At 49.1% G+C, this 21,855-nt stretch overlaps 1 protein-coding gene across 2 annotated transcripts in view; it reads left to right on the top strand.

Moving 5' to 3' along the window:
* UBE2Q2 (ubiquitin conjugating enzyme E2 Q2) overlaps positions 1-21,855 on the top strand; it is an 844,760-nt gene that overhangs the window by 758,657 nt on the left and 64,248 nt on the right. For both annotated transcript variants that reach the window (XM_085643780.1, XM_085643779.1), the window contains exon 10: positions 21,093-21,141. In XM_085643780.1, coding sequence (XP_085499906.1) covers positions 21,093-21,141 — 49 coding nt within the window. The remainder of the gene's footprint in view (positions 1-21,092; positions 21,142-21,855) is intronic.

Below are 21,855 nucleotides of genomic sequence, written 5' to 3'. Positions count from 1 at the left end.
GAGATAGCGGGGGCACGTTAGTTCCCTGAAGTCAGTTATGAGGAGGGTGAGGAAGGGGCGCCAGAGCTCCGGGAACTCAGACTCTCTGCCTGCCAGAGTGAGAGTGAGCTTCTCAATCCCCAACACCAACCACAGTCTCTGCAACCATCCAGAACGAGGTGGGGGCAAGGGGGAGTGCCAGTATATTCTGTGTTGCTGCTCCCAGGGCAATGGCGATCAGGCGCCCCCTTCGGGATTTTAGAGTGTACATCAACGCGTTTGGCAAGCCCAAAAGTATGTAGGCAGGGAAGCGCGGGAGCTGTGTGTCCAGGTGAGTATCTATTTCGTCCAGTATTTGGGACCAATAAGGCTGGATGTGCTCACAACTCCACAGTAGATGTTCTAGGGTGCCCACCTCCCCACAGCCCCTCCAACAGAGAGCACTCTGACGAGGATCAAAATGGTGGAGACGCTCCGGCGTATAGTACCAATAGGTAACCACCTTAGTCATGGTCTCAGTAAGGCCTGCGTGATGTGCTGAATGTCGGGCCCTGTAGTAGATGTTATCCCATTCCTTATGAGTGAGGGGTCTGCCAATCTCCCGTTCCCAGCGTGTCCGGCCCGCATTGTACGTGTGTGCGTTAGTAGCCAGGAGGTGCTTGTAAAGATCGGAAATAAGCTTCTTATCTGAAGATCTAGTAATAAGCCATTTCTCAAAGGTGGTGAGGGGACGCTGGGCACCAGGCTTCACTTGGGGTTGCAGAACCCAATGTCTGAGCTGTATGTATGGGAGCCTCTCGGTCTCCAGGAGGCCATATTCTGTACAAAGCTGTGGAAAGGAAAGAATGCCATCCGTGTCAAATAGATGCCCGAGGCATCTACACGGAGAGGGCCGCCAGAGTGCAAAGGCCTTAGTTGCCATGCCAGGTTGGAATTCTGGATTGTTAAGAGTGGCGTTAAGGGGGAGGGAAAGGATGTCAGAGCATGTGTGACGTTAGTATGGTCCCACGCCTCCAAAATCGTACCCGTGATGTAGGAAGCATAGAGGTTCAGTGGCCTGTGGGCCTTACGAAGAAAAGGGACACCCTGCAGGGTCCTTGCTGCCACCGCTTGGTCTTGGAACAACCAGTGCTTCTCGGAATCCAAATGGCTCCACTCTACAAGGTAGCTGAGTTGTGAAGCGTAGAAGTAAAGCTGCAGGTCAGGAATCCCCACTCCTCCCCTCTCGGGCGGTAAGATTTCTATTGCATGCTTGAATCTGGGCTTGCGGCCCTGCCAAATAAACTGCGCCAGATCCGCTTGAGTTTGCTGAATCCAGCCAGCAGGGGGACGGAGAGGGAACGTCTGAAAAAGATACAGGATTTGGGGAAGGATGGTCATTTTAGTGGCCGCGATTCTGCCTAGCCAAGAAAGGGTGTGATGCTTCCATTGACCCATTTCACTGCGAATGTGGGCGCGGAGCCGATCATAGTTAGCGGTGACTGTGGCTTGGATGGTGGGGCCTAATTGCACTCCCAAGTAGGGGACCGTGGAAGCCGCCCACTGTATCGAGTGTTCCTCTTGAAGACTAGCCAACGTGTGCCGGGTAAGGGAGATATTAAGTGCCGTCGACTTATCCATATTAATTTTAAAACCGGAGGCCTGCCCAAAACTATGGAATTCGATGAAAAGCGCTCTGAGCGACTGGATTGGATCAGTGAAAGATAATAGAATATCATCCGCATATAGACTGATGGCGTGAACATCTCCGACAAATTTGATTCCAGTTATAAGGGGATGGCGCCTGATCCGAAGTGCTAATGGTTCCATATATAGCGCAAAGAGGAGGGGGGGACACCCCTGCCTCGTACCTCTGCTAATGGGGAACCGGGAAGAGGTCTGTCCATTCACCCGGACTGTGGCCGTGGGCAGATGGTAACAATTCAGGATCCGCATGCGCAGTTTCTCCCCTAAGCCAAACCACTGTAATACTCGCTCTGGATATGGCCAATCCACCCTGCGTCTATGGCCAATAACATATTGTCACCGGCGGTACGCGATGCTTTTTCAATGAGGTGGAGGACTCCCTTGGTGTTATCACTCGTCTGCCTCTGTGGTATGAATTCCGCCTGGTCCGACTCCACAAGTTGGGGCATGTAGGGCTCAAGTCGAGTTGCGAGGATGCTCGTGTACAATTTAAGATCGACATTGAGTAGGGAGATCGGCCTGTACGCGCTACAAAGTGTTGCGTCCTTCCCAGGCTTGGGGATGACCACGACTGACGCCTCTAGCATCTCTGCAGGGATGGCGCCATCCTGGGAGAAGGTGTTAAACAGGTCTCTCAGTAAGGGAGCCAACTGCGCACAAAAGGTTTTATAAAAGGCTGCCGAGTAACCATCCGGCCCAGACGATTTGCCTAACTTTAAGCGCGAAATTGCTGCAATGACCTCCTCAGTCCCTATATCCCTGTCGAGGTAGTCCGCATGCGCTGGAGTGAGAGCCGGTACCTGAGCAGTCTCTAGCTAGGCGGAGCAGTGGAGTGGGTCAAGGGAATCGCTCGAGTAAAGAGTCGCATAGAAATCACGAAAGGCCTCCGCGATAGCCCCATCGTCCGACGTGAGGTCACCCCCCCGGGCCCCGGCAAACAGATTGCACCCCTTGGCGTTGCCGAGTCGCCCGTAGCTTATGGGCCACCAAAGGCTGCATTTGTCACCACCAACATAAAAGGACTGGTGCAACCGGAGAGCCGCATACTCGGCCCTATCTTGGTCCAGTGCCGCGAGCTGCTGCCGCTCCACGCACAACCGTCGCCATGCTCTAGTTGCTCCTGTACGCTGGTGCATCTGCTCCAGTTCAGCAACCCTCTGGGTGAATTCAGCCCGTTTGCGGCTGTGCTCCCAGTTACTGGCCGTCGAGATGGCTATGAAGTCCCCCCGCAGGATGGCTTTAAGGGCTGTCCATTCTATCGCTAGAGACGTGTCGGAGTTCGCGTTAAGGGTGAGGTAGTTGGCAATTGCTACCTTGATTTGATCGACAGTAGATGCAGAGTGTAATAGCGTGTCGCGCAGTCGCCAATGCCGCAGTGGCTGCTGGACTCGGGGGAAGTGGAAAGTGGCAACAACTGGGGAATGGTCTGAGAGCGATGCAGTAAGGATCTCGGAGCCTGTTGCGAGCGCCTGCAGCGGGAGGGAGCTAATGATATAGTCAAGCCTGTCGTATGTTTTATGTGCCCCTGAGAAGTGCGTGTAAGCGCGGCTACGGGGGTGAAAGTGGCGCTACAGATCAACAAGCCCAAGATCACCAAGACGAGCCAGCCCCGCCTGAGAGAGAGCTCCCACCTGAGTCGTCCGCTGGGCCGAGCGGTCACACAGATTGTCAAATACTGAGTTCAAATCCCCTCCCAGTAACAGGCGGTGCTCCGTGTTAGCTGTTGCCTCAGTAAGGACGGTGTGGAAAAATGTATCCTGACCTTCGTTCGGGGTGTAAACAGAGCCTACTATGAGAGAGACCCCAGCCACAAGGAACTGATAAGTAAGTAAACGGCCCCTTTTCTCAGCCTCCTTCTAAAGGACCCTGCCCTGAAAGGAGCGAGAGACCAGGATAGCAACCCCGGCGGATTTGGTGGAATTAGAAGAGAGGAGTTGCGTGGGGAAGGCGCGCGTTTTCATCCTATGGTGGTCCTTGGGGGTGAGATGCGTTTCCTGTAAGAGGCATATGTCTGCGGCTGAGTGTTCCAGAAAGTAAAGGACTGCCTTACGCTTGACCGGGTTGTTAAGTCCCCGAACATTAAGGGTCGGAATCTTAAGTGGCTTATGAGGCATCTAGTGTGTGGAGGAGGAGAGACATGCCAAGGCGTAGCGCGCAGCGCCTATGCTGAGATACAACACGGAGACATTCAGGACATAGTGCATTACCAGAAGGCCACCTGTCCGTGGAGGGAAGAAGGATGGACGAGAGGAGCAAACCCCAAAGCAACCCAAAAACCCCAACAAAAAGAGAGGACTCTACCCCCCCCCCCCCCTAACCCATGCAACATACCAACCATGAACAACAATGAGCATAGTCCGTCGTCCCGGGACAACTGGTCAGTCAAAGTACGGGGGTCCATATCGTGGCCACCGGGAGAGCAGTCCCCCCGCCATCCACCCAGAGCCAGCAAAGATGCTGAGAGAAAGCACAAGAGTAAGAGGCGCTCTCCAGCTTCACTTGGCCGTGTCGTCGCTCCCTGCAAGCGCCTCCGTAGCTGCGGTCAGTGCCGCCTGCTGACTACGGGCGATCTCCGACTGGGGCGGCCTACGAGGGCGTCGCCGTCTAGCCCGTCTCTGCCATCCAGACGAAGAAGTCTCTGAGCCCGATACGGCCCCCCCCTCGGTCGTCTTCATCGCTTGGCGCCGCCAAGCCCAACAGCTGGCAAGCATCCAGCAAAGAGCCTGCCCTCGTGGCGAAACATGAGGCGAAATGGATGCCCCCATGAATAGGTGATCCCCTGCTGCCGAAGATGCTCCGTCACAGGGCGGAACTGCCGCGGCCGCTGTAGAGTAATCCGGGCCAAGTCTTGATATAGGACAGGAGTGTGACCCTGGAATGAGATAGGATGGAGGGCTCGTGCCTTGGTGAGGATGGATTCGATTTTAAAGTCTGGAACACACACCAAGATGTCTGCCGGTGGAGCATTGGGACTTCGGGGCGGGCCAACTCTATGGGCTCTGTCCAGGATAACGACAGCGTCAGGGGTGCCCCCCAAGATGTGCTCGAAGAGGGCCGTGGTGAAGGCAAACAGGTCCCTAGTGTTCTTGGTCGGTTTGACCCCACGGATCAGGATATTATGTCTTCGGGACCGGTTTTTCAGATCCTCCAGATGCGTTTGGATATCCATGTTCTGGTCCCGCAGGCAGATTACCTCTTGCTGAAACATTGCTGTTTCATTTACCGCCGTATCGCTTTTCTCCTCGAGGGTGGCTACCCGTTCTCCGATACCATCAACATCCCTACGCAATTCCTTGAAAATCGGTTTTCACAGATTGGATGTCTTCACGTAGAGTAAGGAACAGAGACTCCAAGAAAGCTTTAGTGATGGGCTCCTCCCCGGTGCTCGGAGGAAGTTTGGGGGGGGCTCAGTATCAGGCGCCACGCTAGCCATGGAGGCAGGCGACTGGGGACGACCGAAAATATCCTTCAGGGGTTTTACCTTGGTGTGCCTGGGCTTGGACATGCTCTCCCTCCCCTGCCGGTCGCCCCTCGTCACGCGACCTGAGAGGGCAGAGCCCCTCCGGGGGCTGGTGCAGTCACCGGGAAAAGTCTGTGTGAGCGCAAGTGGAGGCCCCCCAGATGGACGTGGGTCCCCTGCTAACACCACTGAGCCGCCGCAGGCCACGGCCACCTCAAGCCCCGGGGACCCACGTCCGACGTCCCCACGTCAGTGCACCGCGTCAGCTGAGTCTAGTGTGCCGCCAGGGGCGCAGTCGGTCAGACCCCCACTGCCCCAGGAGCCCCGAGGACCAGGCCAGCACCACGAAAGAACATGGGGAGGAGGCCCCAGTTGTCCCCGCCTGGGGGGCGTGTCGCACCGTCCTGCCGCGCGACTCCCACGGCCGATCCTCCAAGCTGCGATCCCCAGAAGAGTGCAAACAACCACAATTCGACGAAGTGCTGGGGAGCAGCACACCCAACGTCCCGCTGCCAGTCGCCTCTGCTGCCCAGATTCCGGGACCGGTAGGGCCATCCCGCAACTTGCCACCGTCGCGTTACAAAGCTGAGCTGGCGCCGCGCTCACCTGGAGTCCCGGGGGCCCCCGTCCGGGCCGCCCGCTCCGCCTGTGCCTTGAGGTTTCCAATCGAGGATACGCTACCTCATGCCCGCCCGGCCCCACTCTCGGGGGGTGCATCTGCGAGGGCCAAGCGTCTGAGGGGGGTGGGGGCCGCCTGGACACCGAGGCAACCCCACGCCGCCGGTATCGTCTCCTAGATTCTGCCCCCGGTCCCATCAGCGCCTCTATTTGTCGCAGCTGTTGCGGTAGAACCTCCACACTCGAGGGGCCGGGCATCCGCACCGGTCAGCTCCGACATCACTGCCACCGCGACACTTCAGCGCTACTATCTCCGCTCTTCGGGCCCCGTCACCACCGCCTAGGCCTCACGGGCCGCACAGGAACACCACAGCTCGTGGGGAGGTGTAGGCCGCGCCTCTGAATAGATCTCTGCCCGGGCCGCCTGCCCCAGGCACGCGAGCAGCCCAGGCTCCAGGATGGCGCTGTCTGTTGGTGCGTTGTGCTGGAGCCCCCGAAAAGCAACGGAGCCAGCCTCGTTGGACCCCGCCGAGGCCCACCGCAGTGTCGAGGCCTTGCCGCACTGGGGAGGCCGGCGCTGGCACTCCTCAGCTCTGCGGGAGCTCCCGCTCCTGGTGCTTCCGCCGCGGCCGAAGGCCCACCGCGAGACCGGGACACCCCAGGCCAGGAACCCAGGTCTCGCCAAGCTGATACGCCCCTCACGGGCCGTGCTGTGCTGCTCTGGGCAGGCGGCAAGCAGGAGCCGATGAAGACGTGTCTTACGGCTCCGCCATCTTGGCCACGCCCCCCAGTTCTAGCTCTTCTCAGGGGGCATCTATTTTTAAGCAGAAAAGGTATTTTCCTGGCCAGAGCATACATTCAGACAAATACCATTTTGCTTGTACCCCCCAATCCGATAAAATGCTATATACTTTTGAGAAGCGATAATAAAGTGGTAACTGCTGTCACATTGATATTTTTTTTAGATTTTGTTTTTGGGGGCCTGAGATGTGTATCGCTGTCTGTTGGTAAAGTAAGAGTGTGGTGCAAACTGAAATGTGACCTTCACGTTACTGCTCTGCTTTTGGTACCATACTTAAAAAGCAACTTTTTTTTTTTTTTTTACATGTTATTGGTCATAAAGATTCAGCAGTTTTGAGTAAAAAAACACTGAAAATAACCATAGAAAAGGCATTCAATACTCAAAACAGTCAGTATTAAGTTCAGAAGCCATACCTTAAACAAAGAGTATTGCAAATGCCCCTCCCCTAATTTAGATGATGAATTGTATTACTTAAAGACCCTTGCATAATGCAATCATTACTTTTTTAATGGGGGGGGGGGGAGACAATGCTATTTTTAAGCACTTTTTATTTTTGTCTTTCATGTGCGTTTTGATGCTGTAATCATTATTTAACAATCACTACTATAAAATCAGCATTTAATTGTAAATATTACTAATTCCTTTTTAAGATTGAAGCACTGCTACTTCGGTCTTTAAATTCTAAAACAGGGCTGTGATACTGGTCTGTGAGTTCATGGAAGATGCATGCTTTTCCTAAGATTTTGTGAGATGGTTCTCAGATACCCAGGCTGTGCCCATTGGGGAGTAGTAGTTTGCCTGCATCTCCCAGGTTCTGGTAAATTAAGTGTGTTCAGATGAACACGTAAACTTCCCTTTCGCAGTTTTGAAAGGAACGCAGCTCCTATCATTTGCCCAAACATATGAAAATATGAGCCAGCAGTGACGTGAATTTTTATTGGGATGTAGTTTGAAATCACAGTGTAAGTTTAATATGAAAATAAAGTTGCAAGTGTTCATAGACAAATGATGTTCTAATATGAATTCTATTGATGAAGAATTACAACTTTTCTAGCCATTCTGATCATTCACAAGTCTGTGTTCTCATCTATAATGTATGGGTACTTGGAGATCACAGGAATTGTCCAGTTTTCCTAGATACCTGGTCAGGTGTGATGGGTCTCTCTAGACTGTGTGGTTTGGGGAATGATGGAGAGGCAGCTGAAGGTTTGGAGTATTGAAGTAATATTTGCTCCCAATTAATTATGGGTTGAAACACACATCTAGATTTAGAAGTAAAGTGGATTGCTTGCCAGGAGTACAACCTTAAGCTGCACTACTAGCGGCACACTTAAGCAATGTATAAGTAACATTTGCTATTTGTGGCCTGAGTCCATGTGAACAGACTCATCTGAAGGTCTCGTCAGTAGAAATGCCAACATATTGGTTGTACATGTGTGCCATGTACTGATCAAATGGAAGTTAATAGTTCTATTTGTTCTGGCATTTGCTTCAAGGTACAAATTGGTTATCAGGAACTCCTGGGCATCTGTCCTCCAGTCAAGCTGCCTCTTTAGGAGCATCTTTGGTCACAACAGCAGGGCAGGGTATTTCAGCCGGGCCCGCACACTTTGCATTTCCATTATTGGAGATTGAGGAGCAACAGTTGTACTATTTCGGCCTGCACCTACAGGTCATTGATGTCAACTTGGTGGTGAGGTGTCCCCCCTACTAAATCAGTGTATGTATAATTTGTGGATTAGTACATCATCCTGAAAAATAGACCTTTGCAGGCAAAGGTGTCTGAACTCCCAAGTCTGGTAAGGACTTGCCATGGGCACTGTTAAGGGCTTCTTATCGGCTCTTTCAGTTTAGTTGCCGTAAAAGCCTTCCTTAATTAATTCACAAGTTGTCATGAGGATTTTTGTGAGGTCTGCAATATTTGTTCTCGCTGTAACCCTTTTGTAATGCCCCAGAGGGACTTGAGCTTAGCCCTCACAGTCTTTTGAGCCATTGCACAGCTGTCCATTGAAATTTCTGTCCTTAAAAACAGTCTTTCCCACCATCGGAACATTGGCTCATACATGTTAGCGAACGTCAGACTTTGTGTAAATCCGTCTTACACAAACTTCTTTCCTGATAAGTTGGTTTTGAGGACCTAAGATTCCTTTCTACCGAAAGTGGTGACTCCATTTTATATCATCCGCTTTCTGGCATTCTTTTCTCCATCTTATCCTTCTTAGGAGAAATAGAGACTCCATTTTTTGGATTGTCAGAGAGCATTGAGTTTCTATGTCGATCGTATCTAGGGACACCCAAGTGGATGATCAGCTCTTTGAATGGTTTTCCGAAGCAAAAAAGGGTAAATAAGTGGGAAAAAACCTGACGATCTCCTGATGGATTGTTCGCTGTTAAAAGGTCTGCTCTGGCAAAAAAGCAGCCCCTAGAAAGTTTGCGGACTCATTTCACCTTGGGTCTCTTCCTGGGCTTCAGTGCGCGAGGCATCTGATGTGACATGGCGACGCCAGTCTGATGTGGAAGTGGTCGACATAGCAGCCGATGTTCTTTGGTCTTATGCTCCCACTGTGGCCATAGTTCCAAGCTCTGCTTTGCCTTGGCGGGCAGCAGGCTATTCTCCTCCAAGGCGAGGCGCAGCCCGAATCCTATTTTTGACTGGACCTCTTCTGGATCAAAGAGGTGGTAAGGCAGGTTCTCCTCTTCCTCCCAGCCCCCCTAACACACAAATACACCATACCAGGCAAATTGGACCTTTTTGTACTTACCTCTGCATATTGACTTCTGCCCACAGCACGTAGAGAGTGCAGAGGTTGCTGGTCTGGCCTTCCGGCTGACAGATCGGTTAGCAGAACAGGGGGAGACTTTCCCGCATATCCTTATTGTCTCATATGGCATGGAGGTCTCATGTAAAAAGTGTCGCATGAGGATGCATTGTCCTCTTTGCTGCTTGTTTCTGTGTGTTTAAAGTGTTCTGGCATAGACTTATCGACAGCGCTGTTTAACACTACTTTCATTGATCACAAATAGTGCTCGTAATCCACAGATAATAAGGCTAGTACAACAGCCAACCCTACCACAGGTAGTGAGATCAGTCCTGCGTTGTAGCTGGATGCTAGGGGGCAGTACTCTGTGCCAAAGTCATGTGGTTGTAGTTGCAGAGCAATTACTGAGACGTAGGCTCGTGTTGCACCTGCAGTTAATACTGCTCTCACGGCCTGCATTGCAACACCTATGTTGAATTCACTACACTATACACCCCTTAAGCTTGGTTATTTTTCAGCCTAATTGACCTTGGGCTTGTGGTGGGCTCGCCCTTTTCGGAAGTCTATACATGGCATCTGGTACTCCAACATCTGGCACTCTTAATACACTGTTTTCCCCAGGACTCTCAGCACCATCAGCAGCTTGAGTGGTGGAAAAGGTCGGAGATGAAAGCTTTGTTGGTCCAAGGTCCATACAGCGAGGAGGGAAAAAGGGGGCAAGGAAGGTTTCTGCAAGTGACCTGTTGTTGGAGGTGTAGGTGCTAAATCCAAAAAAGACTGAACTGAAGCAGCGGTGAGCGAGAAGCAAGCAGGTGGAGATGACGTAAAATGGGAGATACGTAGGACACGCCGACTACACCACCCAGACTACTGGGTCTTTACAGCACGCACAGCTGCGCAAAGGCATCCCGGGGTTAGTAGCTCCTAGCACAAGAGCATGGTCAGCCTAATGGGAAAAAAGCGAAGTCTTCAAGCCCTGCTTGAAAGCCAGGAGACTACAGGAGGAACGGATGGAAAAAGGTCAATCATTCCAGGTCTTGACAGTGCCCAGGATGAAACTTCAGCCTCCCCTGTTAGGTTTTTTGAATCTGGGGAATGTCAGGAGCTTTGCGCTGGCGGATCGAAGAGTTCTGCTGGGAAGATACCAGACCGAGTTAACCTCAGCTCTAAAGGTAACTCTGTGGTCCATGATAACTCCTAAATCTCTTACTTTTTCTGGCTGAATTAGGGAGCTAGCCCATTTCTACAGGCCTCCAGGAAGGAGACCAGAAGGAGGGATTACCAAATAGGACAGCCTCGATTTTATTTGAGTTCCAAGGTAAACCGCTCTGGCCCATCCAGGCACTGATCGCAAGCATGCAATCATGGAAGTGGTTGTTAGTATTTGTATCCTTATTGGAGATTGAAACAACAATTTGTGTATCATCCGCCCTACTACGATGCGTAGAGAGTAATATCCCCAAAATGGTACATGCTCTCAACATTGCAAGCATCAGACTAAGGTTTGTGGGGCTGTGGTCCGGAAATGAGACACCAGGGATGCCAGAGATGTCGGCAGTTGACAGGAAAAAGATGCCAAATACAACAGCAGCCCCGCAAGTTGTGGACAAACTGAGGAGGTGGGGTACCCACCCCTCTCAAGGACAGAGTCACATACAAAGTGTTATCAACCATGCCGAAATTAATCAAACTAAGCAAAACTGAGTGTTGTTTCATCCACGGTGGGGGACTTGGATAAAAGAAATGCACATAGAAAAGTGAAATAGCTAGATCTGGGGTGTAGGATGTTCAGAGAGAGTCATGTGTTTTGGTTACTAGCCATGGAGTCTGCAAGGGAGCCCCTCAAAAGCAGACCATGCAAGCCCTGTTGTCATCAGCTGTTGTCATTATGGTGTTCCCCAGTTTTGCTCAGCCCTTTCCCTTTTTTCTAATTTAAATGACCCAGCTGCAGTATGGCAAATTGAAGTTAGCAACTCCAATCAATCTAAAGAACCTGAATTAAGACCTGAATATCGTCTGGCAGAAACCCATGATAGACCGTATGGGCCCCAAAACCAAGATATTCCCTGTTGATCAGGCCCCTCAAGATGTCTTTACTGAATCTTCTGTCTTTGTACGAAGTAGAATATCTAAAAAGATATCTCCAAAAGAGACGTTTAGTCTTACTGCTACTATGCAGGATAACAGACGCAGTAATGGATGGTTCAGAGGCAGCAACAAAACTGAACTTCACCAGTAGCAGCCTGTGGAGTTTAACATCCAAGCAGATTCCTTGGCAATCAATTCGGCACACTCTTCCATTCTACCATTTGCATTGAAGCCACCAGATTAAATCCTCTATCGCGGCCTTTCCACTCGGCTATGGCACAAAATGAACCACAGTTAAAAAATGTTTTTAAAAAGATGCCAAGCGACAGTGAGGCCCACTGTTCACAGCAACTGTTGGGCAGGAAACACCAACAAACAGGATCAATGCTCTAAATAGTGATGGCATCAAGCATTGGAAGGAAAGAAAAAATTATACAGTAGGAAAAATAAAAGCAATAAATACACCCTCCAAAATCCTGTTATGTCTTGTCAATACCCACCATAGTTACTCTGCTGTAATTAAGAGGCAAAGTTCCACCCCTGGAAATATATGGATGTAGCCCATTGCTAGAAGGCCTGAAGATACCCCCACAGAGGCAGTAATAAGTCACCATTTAATACTTTAAAAGACCAAGTAAGTGGTCAAGGCAAATTGCACAAACCTACCGCTGCATTCAGGTCTCAGGATCCGACCAGGAGACCTCAAGGTTCCTAGGATGGCAGAAGACTCGAGAGTGCCAGGACCTACAAGGTGATCCTTATTTGAGCCCTAAAGATGCAAATCAGGTTAATCAAAAATTACAACTAATAGTCAATTCGAGGCCGCGCCAGGCTAAACTGTCTGCAGAAAATGGCAAACGTTTGGGGCCTGCAGTCAGCCAAACCTGTTCACGCATTAAGGTTGGTTCCAATTGGGTTACTAGCAATGTCATGCAGGATTGCAGATGTGCAGGAATAATACCTATAACCATGCTAGACACGTAATTGCATAAATTACGTAGAGAAGTGTTACATCTTTGGAAATCAATCCATCTGCCAAAACTATAACACAGACCTAGAGGGGGCTCAATTCAGGCTGACTGGTCAGGTATTACATCTGATAGTAATTTTTCATTATACATAAGAGTCAGGAAGAAAATCAGACGGGCCTAATCCAACAAAAGGGACTCAATAGTCCAAATGTATCCAAAGGCAAATTAAGGCCACAACCAAGAGATCCTATTGATCCGTCAGAATCAGCACCATACTTAATGAAGTAAGAACTTGGTCACACAGATTGACCTGATATCGATAATGTACATCACCCAGAGAGAATCATATTACAAGACATACGCAACATAGTCCTAGATCCTGAAATCATGAAGTAGGTCACAGATAAGAGAAACTTTGCTTTCTGTAATCTGCCACGAACCACAAGTAAGGAGGGAAGTATCTCTGAGAAACAAATTATATAAATGGCTAAATGACAAACTTAAGGTTTCTACTGTCAAATTGGAGGATCTCCAGATCATAACACCAATGACCAACAGAATGGCAGACAAGAGCTGTAGTATCTTAGTTGGTACCAGATCCTAAAACCTAATAGAATATATGTGTAAGGAAATGCTTTTTAGTATAGTCACCCCTACGTTTTTGAACCGATGATGCTGGTTTTTCACTTTTTTTTTTTAACTTGTGAGAGTGCACTCAGCTCTGCTAAACAGGCCTCACTGCCCTGACCCCAAAACTTGTATGTTACTTTGGCCATAACGAATTTGCATATGCTTACTTACTGATCAGTCCCTATTATAGGGTACCCAGGGTATGCAAGTTAGGTTACCCCAGGAATTGCAGCACTGTTTGGGCCATCCTGGTTGTGACGCAAGTAAAACGAGCCTCCCAGTCCGCCATAATATGTGGCAGTGTGCAACTTTTAAAGTTGCCACTATGTTGCCTTTAAATCTCCTGTGCCCTTAACAGTGGCACAAAGAGCCTGTCCCTGAGATCGCTTTCTGCCCTTCTGGAGAGATATGCTAACAACTCCCAGGAAAGAAGACAATAGAAGCATGCAATGGAGAGTGGTGTTTCCTCCCTCCTGCAGGAAGCCACATAGGAGTTGGCCCAAAAGACGAGCTTCAAAAGAGAAGCTGCCTTTGAAGGGCAAATGGGTAACATGTGAGGGGGGGGCTGCTCTATTCTCTAGGTAGGCAAACTGGCACTAGGGACAGGGAAATGGGAACCAGATACTAAACTGGTTTTTAATGGGTGGTTAGACCCCTTGATAGCCACACCTCTGGATTGGGCTAGGGAGCTCTGGATGCAGAGAGGGGTTCTGCCATGTTGGAAATGGGCAGAATGTTGCATCTTGGGATAGCCAGATGCCACACTTCACAGGAAATGGTGATTTGGAGGGCGGGAACTGGTAACTCCTTGGCTACCAAATGCATCCTACCCTGAGGACATTTCTTGAGCATAAATAGGGCACCCCTGGCACCTAGAACTCATAGCTCAACTGGACTGAAAGAAAACCCAACTGCCCTGCTGCACAGTGGAACCAGCAAAGAAAGGCTTCACCGGCGGAGACTGTACCTGCTGAACCTGGAGAAGAGACACTGCCTGCCAAGTCCTGCTCATGGAGAAGTTTCTGGAGCCCAGGCAAAGCAATAAATCCAAGGGTCAGTTGGCTGACCTTCTCTTGGCAGCACATGGCCACAACATCTGAAAAAGCCTGCTGGGGCAAGTTGGTTGCCCAGAATCTACAGACCAACTCCACCCGCCACCTTGCAGCACCAGGGACCAGAACCCATTGCTCAAAGTTACACCCGAGTCTGCTGGACCCAGGAGAGACCCAGCTTGGTTGCCCAGAAGACAAGTTATCTCACACAGACAATTTGACCGCGATACCAGGCGACTAGCAGTCTAGTGGCTACTGGACCTCTGCCAGGACCTCGAGGGATGTCGACCTCATGGGTAGGACCACCTCCCCCCTCCATGGACTTAGGAGTAGCTGCAGAAAGACCCCCATCGATCACATTCACAACATGCTTGAGCATCCTGTATCCCTTGCATCAGGACCACTTCCATTGGAACCTCCATCATACAAGAAAGTGCCTGGGACTGACTGAAGATTGCTTCACCTGCTGAGGTAACGGTTATGAGGGCCTAACTGGTCCCCCTGACTGGCTCCCTGTCGAAGTTTGTCGCCCAAAGTAACTCAAACTGACCGCATAACAACTAGCCAAAAGCCAATTGGCATATTCGTTGAATTTGCCAGTGCTTGTTTACAGTGGAGTAAAAAGGGCATATTTACTGTACCTTTTGAAATCTATATCTCTGAAACCCTCCAGCAGTGGATCTTTTTCATTATGGTATCAGAAAATACATAAAAATATATTTTTATAAATTGATGTCATATTTCTTGAGTGTCATGTGCATTTTTTCAGTTGTTTTGGCACTGTTTTAATGCTTTACACTTGTTCCTTTGTCTAAGCCTTGCTGCTCAGAGCCACAGCTACCCAGGGTTGAGCTAAAATGTTTAACAAACAAAACCTACTGGAGTTTATAAGTGTATTACAGCATTAAGCAATCTTATTCATTCAATCCTCATACTGAAAAAGCCCTTTATTAAGTGCAGTGAACGGAAAACACAGATCTTCAATCTGTGCGACAGACTGACCGTTGGACCCAAAAGTGACTCAATCAAAAGAAAGTAAATGCATCGGCAACATGTATGACCAGTGGAAAAGATAAAATTGTCCTGCGCTAGATGGTACCCGTATTGGTGTGGAAGAAGAAATACCTATATATAAGCGACAAGAGATAAACTGATTGACTAGTAAAAAATAAAAAATCTAAGCGGCTGGGGTACTCAAACCACCTGGTGCAAAATAAATACCTCTATCATTTCTTGAAATGTCTGGTAGCCTCCAAAAAGCCACAGCCTTTGTAAACTTCTTGACTAAGGATGATATTATCAATTTACAAGAAGCATGGATGTCAACACCTTGGATACTTCCTGGGTTTATTAATCATTCAAAATACGCGTTGGAATTATCAAAAACAAGGAATAGTGTCTGTCTGAAGTTATCATGCAGGATCAACATATGCATTGCAACCACAAAATTGAAAAACTTCCATTAAAATCTGCAAATTTGTGACATTAAACCGCTCAATAATTCCACCAAGGGATAACATCTGTATGTACTGCAGAAAAAAATGGAGGGATTCCAAAAACTTTTAGCCTCTATTAAGGAAGTGGTGTCAAAAGAAAACCAGCCCGATGTACATATTCTTGTATGTGGTAACTTCAACTGCAAAGTGGGCAAATGAGGAGTCAAGACAAATTAATAATTGAACTCAAATGAGCACATGGGATCCTGACTCCAACCCATGCCTTCCCAAAAACTGATGCAAGAGGAAAGCGCCTGGCTCAACTGTGTTCGAACGAGCTTCTTATATGAGCTCGAAATTCTTAAGAAAATGACATCCAGATTATTGTGATGTACAATGCCTGAACGGCCCAATCTTTAATTGACTATTTTCCTGAAGGCAACAGACTGGAAAAGTTTTGAAAACGTAAAAAAACGGAGCTTCTGTCACTTGTGTGCAGCAACTCAGCAAGAGACAAAATTAGGGAGGCAACATCCAGCTATAAGGCCATATATTTAAACAGAAAAGTAGCTAGAAATCGAAAATACTGCCATGAAAAAAGACATTCGGGCCTTCTAGTTACAATTAGGAGAAGGCCTAGGAGCCAGAAAAAAATATCTGAAATTTTACATTAGTAAACAAGCTTGGAAACCCATTCTCCTCAATCTTTAACCCTACACCATGATGTTAATTGCCTTCATGATGGAAAACATGAAAGGATTGACCCTCAGAATACGGTCCTGGTGTCCGAATTCATTAGCAAAGGAAGTGAGGGTAGCAATAGTGGATCTGAAAAAAGGTGAAAGCACACTGGCTCCAACATAATCCCACCAGAGGCATTCCTGTCAGACCCGGCCTAGTCGGCAGACATTTTGATAAAAATCTTCATTGATCTTGGCAGATCCAGCTTCCATCCTCTTGGCGAAGTAGTATCATAATCCCAATCTACAAGAAAGGCCAGAAAAATGTCCCAAAGACTTATAGACCAATTAGCCTAATTAACATCGACTCTGGGCACTGGACGGCCCCGTCACCAAAGAGAACATCCTTTCTCCCATTCGAGGTGGGATCAGGGAAGGACTTTTAACTATCAACAAGATATTCACATTGCTTCACAAATTCATCACAGTCAAATAAATGCCTTGTTGTAGCCATCTTAAACCTCACTTTGGCTTTCGACCTGGTTTCAAAACATCACCTTTGGGCAAAAGCTAAGAACTATGGGCAGGGACACAGCCCTCTTATCCCTAATACAACTATTGTATTTTAACACTACTCCCCAAGTTAGACTAAACCAGATAGGGCTCTTCAGTTAAAACAAGAAAAAATCATATCAGAAATGGGGTAGAACAAGGGTACTTACTGGCCTCCCATTTGTTTTCCCTGTATATAAACAACCTATACGAGAAGGTAAAAATGGCCACAGATGATATCCTTGTTATAAATGACTTTAAAATTCCTGCTCTTTTATGTGCCAACAATTTATTCTTGATGTCCAAGACCGCTAAGGGCCTTCAGACTCAAATGGCAGGCACTACTGCGCTGGGATGCCCATGGGTAGCTATGAGCTTTACAAATGAAACAAAAAAAGACAGACCGCCTCGTGGGCTTCGGTAACACACATTCACAAAGCACTATTTCCTTCGACATTTTGGTCCGTCAAGAGGGGGCAGCTCGGTCCTGCTGGACTTTTTGGTCAGAACCTATTCATATAGCCACCGCCTGGGTAAGGTAGCTAATCACAAGGAGAGGAATCTGTGGTTTAAAGTATCCATCAGAAGCAAAAGTTATGTACCTTCTGGAACGATCTTTCTGATGGATATTCTATCTAACCGCAACTCCATCCCCCACCTTCCCACCTCCCATTTCTGTGAGCTGGACTCTGTCTTGAAAAAGTCCTAATCTAGAGATCCGCACACTGGTTATACCAGTTTGCAGATGGACTCTGCATCTGAGGGTCTGGACAGGCTAGAAAGCAACTGATGTTTGTGCGCATGAGTGGTGTTTGTATGAAGCACTTCTCGTCCCTTCCATATCGGAATGCTTTGGTGGGGGAGTTGCACTAAATCACCTAATTGTACGATGAGGTACTGCTAAAACGCTTCCGTAGCCAGTCTGGCACCTGAAGGGCGTATTCACAAAGTGAGGAATTTGCGATTAGATAAGGTATTCACCAAGAAGATCGTTACAGAAGGTAAGTAACTTGTTCTTTTGTGGGGAAGAACCACCATAGGTGTAATAAGCACCTAAAAGTAGTGTTTTGTAGAACAAGCAGCCTCTATTTATTTATTTGAGTTTTATATAGCGCTGGCTAGACCCAGAGGTATCGGAGCGCTTTACATGAGGTTCCACAATGTTAAAAAGTTACATGTTACATCTGTTGCTAGAAATATTTAAAGAGCATAGAAGATGAACGAAGTGGAGAGTAGAAGGGTAAGGGGGTTAGGAAGAAGGATAGGAGGGGGATAGGGCGGAGAGAAGGAAAGGGGAGGAAGGAGCCATAGCAGGGAGACACATAGGAAAATGTGCCCAATGTCCAGCTGGGTAGGTGACAGTCGAGGGGGAGACCCGGGCCAGTCTCCTCTATAGCTGTCTAGCAGCTCCACCGGTCATCAGCCATGTTGCTCAGGTCTCAATCAATCAATCATAGCATTTGTATAGCGCGCTACTCACCCGGAAGGGTCTCAAGGCGCTGGGGGAGAGGGGTCCGTTACTGCTCGAAGAGCCAGGTCTTCAGTTGCTTCCTGAAGGAGAGATGGCCCTGGGTCAGCCGAAGGTGGATGGGGAGGGATTTCCAAGTCTTGGCTGCCAGGTAGGAGAAGGATCTTCCTCCGGCGGTGGCTCTGCGGATGCGTGGTACGGCGGCGAGGGCGAGGCTGGTCGATCGTAGCTGGCGGGTGGGCGTGTAGAAGGTCAGGCGGTTGTTGAGGTACTTGGGGCCCAGGTCGTGGAGAGCCTTGTGTGCGTGGGTGAGGAGCCTGAACGTGATCCTCTTGCTGACGGGGAGCCAGTGCAGGTCTCTCAGGTGGCTGGAGATGTGGCTGTGTCGGGGGATGTCCAGGACGAGTCGTGCGGAGGCGTTCTGGATGCGTTGGATTCTTTTCTGAAGTTTGGCTGTGGTTCCGGCGTAGAGGGTGTTCCCGTAGTCCAGTCGGCTGGTGACGAGTGCCTGTGTGACCGTCTTCCTGGTTTCGGTGGGGATCCATCGGAAGATCTTACGGAGCATGTGCAGGGTGTTGAAGCATGATGATGAGACGACGTTGACTTGTCTGGTCATCGAGAGGGAGGAGTCCAGGATGAAGCCCAGGTTGCGTGCGTGGTCCGTTGGCTTGGGAGTGGCGCCCAGGGCAGGGGGGCCACCAGGAGTCGTCCCAGGCGGAGGGCGATGATCCCAGGATGAGGAATTCCGTCTTGTCTGAGTTCAGTTTCAAGCGGCTGTTCTTCATCCATTCGGCGACGTCTTTCATCCCTTCCTGGAGGCTGGTTCTGGCGGTGGCGGGGTCGTTGGTGAGGGAGAGGATCAGCTGGGTGTCGTCTGCGTAGGAGAGGATGTTGAGGTTGTGTTGGCGTGCGATGGCTGCGAGGGGGCTCATGTAGACGTTGAAGAGGGTTGGGCTGAGGGATGATCCTTGTGGTACGCCGCAGATGACTTTGGTGGCCTCGGATCTGAACGGGGGGAGGTGGACTCTGAGTCTTCCGGCGAGGAACGAGAGGATCCTCGCAGATAAGAATCAAAACATGGGCTACATTTGCATAGTCGGGTATCGGAGGAACATGTCCCCACTCGGGGGGGCAGAAGAATCCAGGAACGGGGAAGGGGGCGTAATCCAGAGAAGGAGCTAGGGCTGTCTTTAGGCTGGCGAGTAAGCTGGGACCTCGACAACTTCCATGCCTCAAAGGTGATGTGCGACTGCTGCTTGTCCGGTTTCCCCATTGTGAACACAAGGTATGTCTCTCACTACTTCTCCCTATGAAACCACTGATTATAGCTGAACAGAGGGGAAAATTGTGGAACTAGACCACTCACGAGCTACTGCCTCCACCGGCACAGCACGCTGCGAGTTCCCTGTATAGCACGCCTCCCAGATAGGCTGTCACTCACAGCAGTGGTGCATATCTCAGGTCCACATCTACACCATAAGCCACCGGGCAATCAAGCCATGCATTCGCAAGTAAACAACCTCTTGCCCATTTATGCAGAGGAATGCAGCCAAGCAGCTTCTTCCAGACGCCGGTCTTTTATATGACTTCCTGCCCAGGTTCCACTGTCATTTCTAAAGGCATACCACTGTACAGCTCCAAATTACACGATCCAGCAAGTATCGCCCACTATCTCCGGCAGCCCCGGTTTGCGCCCACCTCTCCGATGGCCACAGTAGTAGTTTCACTGCTCTCTTCACAGCTCCCAGTGCCGTTCGCACTGTGTGCACCGCTCTTAGCCCCAGCTGGAGCCGCCGAGCCCTTTCAGCTCTCACCACTACGAGGACACCTCAATTTCCAGCCAGGGGCTGCTAGCTCACCACCACATCCACCCAGCAGTTGCCGCATCAGAACTCGTTCCCAGCAGCCCACTGGTTCCCAGCAGCCGCCATCTTGTCTCTTCTTCACCATGTTTCGGTCCGCAGCCCAAAAGGCCTACTACCAGCTAGCACAAGGTGATCTCCAGGCTTCAGGATTACGTAGGCGGCCAACGCAACACCAGTCCCAAGTGTGATATGTCACACTGCTCAGATCCACTCAGATCTGTGCGCCGGCAACACCGTCCTCATCGGCGGCCGCCATCTTGTTGAAATACCGTGACCCTCTGTCTCCCGCTGCAGGCGCAGATATCGGTCTTCCAGTCGCCTGCTGAGAGTATCGGCAATCTCGTAGCATTCGTGCCGCTTTCCGATGCTCAGTACTGGAAATATGCGCAGATGTGCAGCGCTTGTCAGGATTTAGGGCGGATAATGTCGCACGGCCAGCAGAGCTGCACTAGGAAGCAGGCATCTTGCCGCCCCGCCCCCACCCATCAAGTTAGATGCTTCCACCTCTTATAGCTTTGGTTTCTTGATAGTGATCAAGTTAGTGTATGTGTTAGGATCTTGCAGAGGACAAAATTGCCTCGTTATCCTACTGAGTAGTTTTGTGTTCAGAAGTCTTTATTGTATAGCTAACCTTATTTTTCAATTACACCAGCCTTGTTAGAAATTGCAGATACATTACATAAACAGTGCCTCAGATAGTACAAACTTAAAAATACAGCTTCTAAAAACTATTTCTATAGAGCCACCTAATTAAAATAATTTCTCAATCATTATAATCTAACACCTAACGTACTATGATTTTGCAGCTACCTTTGAGGTCTGCAGCGTACCTTTTGCATTAAACGATTAGAAAATAGGTAAACTTAGAAGTCGCCTCTTGTGTTAATTTTGATACCTATGTGAAAAAGCTACTTCTGGAGGAATTCCTGTTTCAATGTGCACATTCAGAACATCATCTATAATTTCATGTATATGCAATAACACATGGTTTATTTCAGTGTATTTGGAAAACTAATATTGATTTACACTCTCCCTGTTTCTTCTAGTTATGTCCTGGGAGGAGGGGCTCTGTGCATGGAACTTCTTACAAAACAGGTACTAGACTATGTGAAATCGTTAACAAATAAAATATTTGATATGTGATGCAAAGCTTTCTTTTTTATAGCTAATCTGATTTCATCAACATTCTCACAAGTGCACTGTTTTTTGATAAAGTATTGGCTTACTTTCATTTGGGAACATGGATTTTTCTCTGATGGCAGACTGTAGAGTGTGCTACAACATGATTAGAAGTTAGATAATTATAGTTCACCCCCCCCCCCCCCCCCCCCCCCCACACCGCCCAGACTTGTGGTTCCTCTGCTCACTGTATCACTGGATTCAAGCTAGCCTGGCTGTTGAGGGGTGATACTCCGAAATCGGTCCAGGGAAGGTTGTTTACCGGTCCAGGGAGAACCTGGCCTGGTAGTTTTGTCTGGACTGTTCCCAACGGGAGCAGGGTCAAGTCTGATTTGCATTTGGCTGGGTCCAAACGGGAGTGGCATGGTGAGCAAAAAAACAATGGATTTAACACAGATCTGTGACTGGGGGTGAATGTGTGATTTGTTCTGCATTCTGTCCATCATTTGTGTGTTTTTTTGCTTTGTCTAAATAGGGCAGGAACCAAAGCAACTTGCACCTCCATGCATGGTGATTGGATCTTCCTCCGGAGGTAGTTGTAATGATTTTGATGGCCAGGTTTCCTTCTGCGAAATCAGTGTATGGTGACCACTGGGACATATTTTTGACTTGGTGCAGTGCCATTCTGCT

The sequence above is a fragment of the Triturus cristatus genome, chromosome 3_1 (genome assembly GCF_964204655.1).
Source record: "Triturus cristatus chromosome 3_1, aTriCri1.1, whole genome shotgun sequence".
NCBI classification, from domain to species: domain Eukaryota; kingdom Metazoa; phylum Chordata; class Amphibia; order Caudata; family Salamandridae; genus Triturus; species Triturus cristatus.
This window is presented reverse-complemented; position numbering and strand designations above follow the sequence as displayed.